Source organism: Carcharodon carcharias (genome assembly GCF_017639515.1).
Source record: "Carcharodon carcharias isolate sCarCar2 chromosome 24 unlocalized genomic scaffold, sCarCar2.pri SUPER_24_unloc_14, whole genome shotgun sequence".
Lineage (NCBI taxonomy): Eukaryota > Metazoa > Chordata > Chondrichthyes > Lamniformes > Lamnidae > Carcharodon > Carcharodon carcharias.
Window position 1 is genome coordinate 270,001 of NW_024470589.1, and position 9,087 is coordinate 279,087.

The 9,087-nt window shown below is 52.7% G+C and overlaps 1 protein-coding gene across 1 annotated transcript in view; it reads right to left on the reverse strand.

Moving 5' to 3' along the window:
* The window catches only part of LOC121273498 (ubiquitin carboxyl-terminal hydrolase 21-like), a 34,168-nt gene extending 28,727 nt beyond the window's left edge, over positions 1-5,441 (reverse strand). The window contains exons 1-2 of the mRNA XM_041180670.1: positions 4,900-5,441; positions 4,623-4,797 (exon numbers count right to left, since the gene is read on the reverse strand). Of these exons, the coding sequence (XP_041036604.1) occupies positions 4,623-4,797; positions 4,900-5,441 (717 nt within the window). The remainder of the gene's footprint in view (positions 1-4,622; positions 4,798-4,899) is intronic.
* Positions 5,442-9,087: the final 3,646 nt, after the last annotated feature.

Consider the following 9,087-nt stretch of genomic DNA (forward strand, 5'->3'; position numbering starts at 1 on the left):
AGAGAACAGCCAGAAAAGTTAGCCGAAGAACTCCTGACAGGAATACGGTGTTATAATCCCAACTGGTCAGATATGCAGCAATTGTTGAGAGCAATTGTACCCAGCGAGGTACTAAAAAGGCCATTTGAGGCAGCCCAATGTCCCCAAAACCATCCAGGATGCACTGAAGCCCTGGAAAACCTAACAAACCGACCGATTAACACAGTCCGTGTGGTCTGTCCAAAAAGGGGCTGCTGGGTCCCAACTCCCAAACCGTAAGCGGGAAAAGAATGAATCTCCAGCAGATTTTTTTTAGAGCGAAGGATTAGAATCTTCGAATCTCACTCTGGGATCCACCGAGCCCAGAGATATGGCCCCAGATGGGGTTGCTGTCGCCTTTGTGGAGGGAGAGGCTTTTTGCCCAAAACCCAAAATCAGCTCAAGAGCATCTGCGTAGGGTGGCAAACCCAACCCCTGACCGAGCTGGTAGCTGCTGCCTTAGAACAAAGGAAAGAACAATCGGAGGGAAGACTGATTCCTTGGCAACTTGGCCAATTGCAGGGAAACAATTTTGGGGAAAGAGGAAGGGGCAGAGGCAGAGGGAGAGCACGGGGGTCGGGGGGAGGTGGGGGTGGTGAAGCAGGCAACCCCAGGAAGACGAGCCTGCTTTAACGGCGGAGAAGCGGGACAGAAAACAAAACTCCCTAGTTTACTATCGGAACTACAAGAATCCCGTCCCTTACAAAGAAGGTAAGTCATGGACCCTTAAGGGACGTCACAAGATTAGGGTGGTCTTTGGCGATCCACAGATGCCTCCCCCCAACCGAGACTATTGTTACCTTATTCAGCAAAAACTGCTCACGGTGTGACACAGGCGAGCAAAGAGGGGGGAGGGGTGATGATTGAGACCATCCGAAACACATGGTACGCCCCTGGTTTTGCGCAAATTGTCAGCTAACCTCTGCCAAAGGTGTGCCATTTGCCAAAAACACAACACTGGCGGGAGTGAACCTACTCGGTCTACTGTTATACAAATTGATTTTATACAGTTACCTATGGCATTAAGATATGAGCATGTGCTAGTTCTAATACAGACCTTCTCTAAATGGATTGCAGCTTTCCCTGCATTTAGGGTGGATAGTAGCGGAAATACTGCTTCAGTAACCCCTCTCCCCCAGCGCCCTGTGTTACTGACTGTATCTCTACTGATGTTAATCCAGCTCCCTCACACTGTCACTCAGTAACCCCTCTCCCCCAGCACCCTGTGTTACTGACTGTATCTCTACTGATGTTAATCCAGCTCCCTCACACTGTCACTCAGTAACCCCTCTCTCCCCCAGTGCCCTGTGTTACTGACTGTATCTCTACTGATGTAAAGCCAGCTCCCTCACACTGTCACTCAGTAACCCCTCTCCCCCAGCACCCTGTGTTACTGACTGTATCTCTACTGATGTTAATCCAGCTCCCTCACACTGTCACTCAGTAACCCCTCACCCCCCAGCGCCCTGTGTTACTGACTGTATCTCTACTGATGTTAATCCAGCTCCCTCACACTGTCACTCAGTAACCCCTCTCCCCCCAGCACCCTGTGTTACTGACTGTATCTCTACTGATGTTAATCCAGGCTGGCCAGAAAGCATAGACAGTGATAGAGGAGGAACACATTTTACAGGGAAATTCATACAAGAAATATGGAAAGCTTTAGATATCAAACAAAATCTGCATTGCCCATATCACCCACAAGCTTCCGAAGTGGTGGAAAGAAATAATGGCTCGCTTAAAAACAGGCCGGCCAAATTATGTGCGGAGACAGGGGCTAAAATGGCCAGTAGTCTTGCCGGTAGCCTTAATGGGTGTGCGTTCGACCCCCAAACCCAGAAACAAAACTGAGCCCGCGCGAAATTATAGTGGGGAGCCCGATGAGAGTAGGGTTTAATCCCTCCTGGTTGACAAAACCTCTGGAGCTACATGAAGGTGAAGACAAGTGGATACAATATTGTCAGGCATTTAACTAAACAATTGAGAGCTACTCACATGCAGGTAAAGGAGTCCCAAAAGGGAAAGGGAGACTCCCCGGGCCATAACCTGACATCGGGAGAGTGGGTCCTTGTAAAGGTTCATTCATAAAAGAAAGGACTCTTTGAGACCCCCTCGGGAAGGGGCTTATCAAGTGTTAGTGACTACAGGGACAGGGGTGACGTGCGAAGGAAAGCCCACTTGGATACACGCTTGCCACTGTGGGAGAATAGCGGCACAGCAAGAGTCCGAGCAGAAAGGAAATTGAAAATCCTTTAGTTATTCGTGACTCTCATTGTCGGCCGGGTAAGGGGTCGGGTTTGGCAATGTACTGTGAACAACACTGAAATAAATTGTGTTAAACTTTCAGGATCAGGTACAGTGCAGTCACCCGGATGCCATCCTGCGGTGTCTGACCATGTACCATTGCCACACAATAATGTTTGAACAAACTCAAGAAAGTTTGTCAAGCGTTGAACCGCAACGAGTTGGCTATTTCTCTTGTGGAAATGATAGATGTAAGGTAAAATATAACACTTCTGTATAACTGTATACGAGCGCGTCGAGAGATAATGAGTGACTTTAGTAATAATCAGGCTGTATTGCTAATGTCTAGAACCGGTAATGATGGTTCTTGCAGGGATGATAAGATCTATTATAATGATGATACCCACAAACCAGTACTGGTGTACTGTGGGAAAGGGAATTTCAGCGTTAAATGTTTAGAATCAGGAAAATATATAGAAACGAACGAGGTTCTTTGTCTCTCGGTACGAGTTAAGGCCAGTAAGATTAATAGAGCTATGTCTACTAATAATGCAGGAATGTTGTTTGATGAAGAAAGGCCAGGAGATGAAGGAGTGACAAAAGGGGAAAGAGTCATGTCCACAACTTGCAAAGGACAAGATCCTACCTTGATCCTTAAGTGCGGCGAACAGAGAAATCCCAATAGTAACAATAATAGACAGGAGCGGATGTTACAATTTAATATACTATGTGAAGGACCCGGAATAGCTATAGGAATAGGAAAAAGGGGCACCCCGGTAGGCTAGTAATAGATAAGCCAGACACTGATAATATTTATAGGGCTACCGCTACAACCAATAATAATCAGGTACAGAAGGAACAGGGAAATGATTGCAAACTATATACGCTTAAAAACACAAGCCCCACTTCGAGCTTCACCCTAACCAATAGCTATCAGTGTAAAAGACAAAGCAGAGGATGTTATACTTGTAACGGGACAGAAATAAGTTTAAAGCCAAACTCTTGTGGGCCATGTCAAACAACTAGCACGAACAAGAGGATCGATTGCAGTGTAAACAATCAGATTCGGGGACAGGGTGGGAGGACCATGTGTCTTGAGCTGTGCAGACCGGATAATAAGATGGGGCTATTAGGTCTGGCCTTACGAACACCCATTACCCCTCTCAACCAGCACAACGATACCCAAAACAGCTGGTACCCCAACCCCACCTCAAGATATTACTAAAACAATGGTCACCCAGGCACCTCTGGGATGCCTCAAGAATGGTTCAGGGGTAATACCACCAAACCCAGGGCTAGTAATAATCCCAGAGAAGGAAGGAGAGATTACTGCCCCAGGATACACCCATGTGAAAGTAACAGTAAATGTGACGAGACCAAATATGCCAGAACGGGGCCCGAAGGGGCTGAGAAACCTGCGTCCCAAACTGTTAAGAGAGGAAGTTAGCCAAACAGGGTTGAAACTTGGAGCTGAAAAGGAGCAATGGGTGAGCGCGACCACAGTAAACCCTACTCAGAAACAACGCAAAAGGGAGGATGCGGGAAAAGAAAGACGAGAAAGGAGAGGGATCTCGGAAGTTACAGGAATAGGTTATGCGGCAGGAACCACTACAATAAATGACTTAAGATATAGGAACTCTACAAAGGGAAACTGACAAACGAAAGGCCCACATGAAGCAGAGAGCCCAGGAAGGGTATAATGATCAGGAAGACACAGCCCAGACTAGTGAACCGCTGACTGTCCTTATCCAGGAAGGTCTGAAACGCCCGGAGCCAGTAACTAACACGATGAATGCCCTGACTGACAGAGAGGAGGGTGCAGGAAAGCACGGAACAAGGGATGCTGTGTGCACCTGACACGGGTCTTGGGTTCTGGCCCAAGTAGATAAACACTTGTTGCAGGGTCATCCCAAGCGAACGTTGATGTGTTAATTGTACTGTTTAAATACTGCCTGCTGAACACAGTAACTTCGAGCAGATCGGTCGGGGCCTGCTCCCGATGGCCATTGTACGGTTCAGGGCTGAAAAAATTGGACTCTATCTCCTGAAGTAACCTGCGTTTGCTGCATTTATTCCTTGACAGGAGCGAGAGGGGCAGAGAATGGAGGAGGGGCGAGAGGGGAGCAGAGGGACCGCAGTGGATGACGACAGTGTCGGAGGGAGGGAGGGGACCCAAGCTGACTGGAAAGGGGAAGGAAGGAAGGGAGGGGACAGGGCGCTGAGGCTTATTTATTCGTTTGGGGATGCGCGGGGCGGGGGGGGGGGGGGGGGAGGTCAGCCGGAAGCAATTCGGGGAGGCAGGAAGCACCGCGGTGAGGGGGTGGGGTGGGGGGGGGGAAGGGGTGGGGTAGCTCCCTTACCTTCAGCCTACGCCGCCGCTCCTCCCGCAGGAGCGCCTCCTGCTGGTCCTGGCTCCGTGGCGACGACCCTCCGCCCCCCTGGAGGCCCGAGGGTCCGGGCTGAGGGTCCGGCGGAGTGGGCCGCCGGGGGGCGACCCCTGACCAGGCCGCCGGGCGCGGCCCGCGCAGCGAGGAGCTGCGCTGGAGGGAGGGGGAGGGGGAGGGGGCGGAGGCGGGGGAGGGGGCGGGGGAGGGGGAGGGGGAGGGCAGGCGGCCCAGGGAAGGGGAGCGGCGCAGCCGGGCGGCGCTGAGCCTCCTCAGGCACTCCTGCAGCTCCTGGGGCCGGCGCGGGCCGGCGGGGGGGTCGGCGGGCTGGGGGCGGGGGGCGGGTCGCGGCTGGACGGCCGGGGGGGGCCGGGAGGGGGAGGGGGAGGGGGAGGGGGCGCGGACCCCGAGCGAGTGGTCGGCCCGCAGCGGGGTGCGCTTGGCGGCGGGGCTGGCGGCGGTGGGGGGAGCCGGGGCCGTGCGGCCGGCTCGGGGACCCCTCGCCTCCTTGGTTTCGAGCCTCCTCCCCACCTCGTCAAGGGGCCCCGGGCCAGGGGGGAGGGGCCGGGGCCGTGGACGGGGGAGGGTGGGGGAAGGGGGCGCCGGCAGGTGGCCGACGGGGCGCCCGCCGCCCAGCACGCGACCCCCCACCGCCAGCCGCTCCCGGCTGGGGGTCCTCGGGCCCGCGGTTGCTGAGCGGCCCCCGCGGGAGACGGTCGGGGGAGTGGGGAGAAGGGGGAGGGAAGAGGGGGGACCGCGTGAGGGCTGTGTGGAGGGGGAGGGAGGCGGAGGCATGTTTCATCACGAGGAGACAGGGAGGCGGACGGCGCGGAGCGAGGAGAGCAAAATTCCTGCGGTGGGGGGGAAAGAGAGAGAGTAACAATGAGAGGGAGCAGGATTAACATCAGTAGAGATACAGTCAGTAACACAGGGCGCTGGGGGGAGAGGTGTTACTGAGTGACAGTGTGAGGGAGCTGGATTAACATCAGTAGACATACAGTCAGTAACACAGGGTGCTGGGGGGAGAGGAGTTACTGAGTGACAGTGTGAGGGAGCTGGATTAACATCAGTAGAGATACAGTCAGTAACACAGAGTGCTGGGGGGAGAGGGGTTACTGAGTGACAGTGTGAGGGAGATGGATTAACATCAGTAGACATACAGTCAGTAACACAGGGTCCTGGGGGGAGAGGGGTGACTGAGTGACAGTGTGAGGGAGCTGGATTAACATCAGTAGAGATACAGTCAGTAACACAGGGTGCTGGGGGAGAGGCGTTACTGAGTGACAGTGTGAGTGAGGGAGCTGGATTAACATCAGTAGAGATACAGTCAGTAACACAGGGCGCTGTGGCTGAGTGGGGTTACTGAGTGACAGTGTGAGGGAGCTGGATTAACATCAGTAGAGACACAGTCAGTAACACAGGTCGCTTGGGGGAGAGGGATTACTGAGTGACAGTGTGAGGGAGCTGGATTAACATCAGTAGAGATACAGTCAGTAACACAGGTCGCTTGGGGGAGATGGGTTACTGAGTGACAGTGTGAGGGAGCTGGATTAACATCAGTAGAGATACAGTCAGTAACTGAGAGTGCAGGGGGAGAGGGGTTACTGAGTGTGAGGGAGCTGGATTCACATCAGTAGAGATACAGTCAGTAACACAGGGTGCTGGGAGAGAGGGGTTACTGAGTGACACTGTGAGGGAGCTGGATTAACATCAGTAGAGATACAGTCAGTAACACAGGGTGCTGGGGGGAGAGGGGTTACTGAGTGACAGTGTGAGGGAGCTGGATTAACATCAGTAGAGATACAGTCAGTAACAACAGGGCGCTGGGGAGAGAGGGGTTACTGAGTGACAGTGTGAGGGAGATGGATTAACATCAGTAGAGATACAGTCAGTAACACAGGAGACTCGGGGGAGAGGGGTTACTGAGTGACAGTGTGAGGGAGCTGGATTAACATCAGTAGAGATACAGTCAGTAACTCAGAGTGCTGGGGGAGAGGGGTTACTGAGTGACAGTGTGAGGGAGCTGGATTAACATCAGTAGAGATACAGTCAGTAACACAGGGTGCTGGGGGTCAGGGGTTACTGAGTGACAGTGTGAGGGAGCTGGATTAACATCAGTAGAGATACAGTCAGTAACACAGGGTGCTGGGGGGAGAGGGATTACTGAGTGACAGTGCGAGGGAGCTGGATTAACATCAGTAGAGATACAGTCAGTAACACAGGTCGCTTGGGGGAGAGGGGTTACTGAGTGACAGTGTGAGGGAGCTGGATTAACATCAGTAGAGATACAGTCAAAAACACAGGGCGCTGGGGGGTGAGGGGTTACTGAGTGACAGTGTGAGGGAGCTGGATTAACATCAGTAGAGATACAGTCAGTAACACAGGGTGCTGGGGAGAGGGGTTACTGAGAGACAGTGTGAGGGAGCTGGATTAACATCAGTAGAGATACAGTCAGTAACACAGGGCGCTGTGGGTGAGTGGGGTTACTGAGTGACAGTGTGAGGGAGCTGGATTAAAATCAGTAGAGATACAGTCAGTAACACAGGGTTCTGGTGGAGACGGGTTACTGAGTGACAGTGTGAGGGAGTTGGATTAACATCAGTAGAGATACAGTCAGTAACACAGGTCGCTTGGGGGAGAGGGGTTACTGAGTGACAGTGTGAGGGAGTTGGATTAACATCAGTAGAGATACAGTCAGTAACACAGGTCGCTTGGGGGAGAGGGGTTACTGAGTGACAGTGTGAGGGAGCTGATTAACATCAGTAGAGATACAGTCAGTAACACAGGGTGCTGGGGGGAGAGGGATTACTGAGTGACAGAGAGAGGGAGCAGGATTAACATCAGTAGAGATACAGTCAGTAACACAGGGTGCTGGGGGAGAGGGGTTACTGAGTGACAGTGTGAGGGAGCTGGATTAACATCAGTAGAGATACAGTCAGTAACACAGGGCGCTGGGGGGAGAGGGGTTACTGAGTGACAGTGTGAGGGAGCTGGATTAACATCAGTAGAGATACAGTCAGTAACACAGGGTGCTGGGGGGAGAGGGGTTACTGAGTGACAGTGTGAGGGAGCTGGATTAACATCAGTAGAGATGCAGTCAGTAACACAAGGCGCTGGGGGGAGAGGGGTTACTGAGTGACAGTGTGAGGGAGCTGGGTTAACATCAGTAGAGATACAGTCAGTAACACAGGGCGCTGGGGGAGAGGGGTTACTGAGTGACAGTGTGAGGGAGCAGGATTAACATCAGTAGAGATACAGTCAGTAACACAGGGCGCTGGGGGGGAGAGGGGTTACTGAGTGACAGTGTGAGGGAGCTGGATTAACATCAGTAGAGATACAGTCAGTAACACAGGGTGCTGGGGGGAGAGGGGTTACTGAGTGACAGTGTGAGGGAGCTGGATTAACATCAGTAGAGATACAGTCAGTAACACAGGGCGCTGGGGAGAGAGGGGTTACTGAGTGACAGTGTGAGGGAGATGGATTAACATCAGTAGAGATACAGTCAGTAACACAGGAGACTCGGGGGAGAGCGGTTACTGAGTGACAGTGTGAGGGAGCTGGATTAACATCAGTAGAGATACAGTCAGTAACTGAGAGTGCTGGGGGAGAGGGGTTACTGAGTGACAGTGTGAGGGAGCTGGATTAACATCAGTAGAGATACAGTCAGTAACACAGGGTGCTGGGGGTCAGGGGTTACTGAGTGACAGTGTGAGGGAGCTGGATTAACATCAGTAGAGATACAGTCAGTAACACAGGGTGCTGGGGGGAGAGGGATTACTGAGTGACAGTGCGAGGGAGCTGGATTAACATCAGTAGAGATACAGTCAGTAACACAGGTCGCTTGGGGAGAGGGGTTACTGAGTGACAGTGTGAGGGAGCTGGATTAACATCAGTAGAGATACAGTCAAAAACACAGGGCGCTGGGGGGGGAGGGGTTACTGAGTGACAGTGTGAGGGAGCTGGATTAACATCAGTAGAGATACAGTCAGTAACACAGGGTGCTGGGGAGAGGGGTTACTGAGTGACAGTGTGAGGGAGCTGGATTAACATCAGGAGAGATACAGTCAGTAACACAGGGCGCTGTCGGTGAGTGGGGTTACTGAGTGACAGTGTGAGGGAGCAGGATTAACATCAGAAGAGAAACAGTCAATAGCACAGGGTGCTGGGGGAGAGGGGTAACTGAGTGACAGTGTGAGGGAGCTGGATTAACATCAGTAGAGATACAGTCAGTAACACAGGTCGCTTGGGGGAGAGGGGTTACTGAGTGACAGTGTGAGGGAGCTGATTAACATCAGTAGAGATACAGTCAGTAACACAGGGTGCTGGGGGGAGAGGGGTTACTGAGTGACATTGAGAGGGAGCTGGATTAACATCAGTAGAGATACAGTCAGTAACACAGGGTGCTGGGGGAGAGGGGTTACTGAGTGACAGTGTGAGGGAG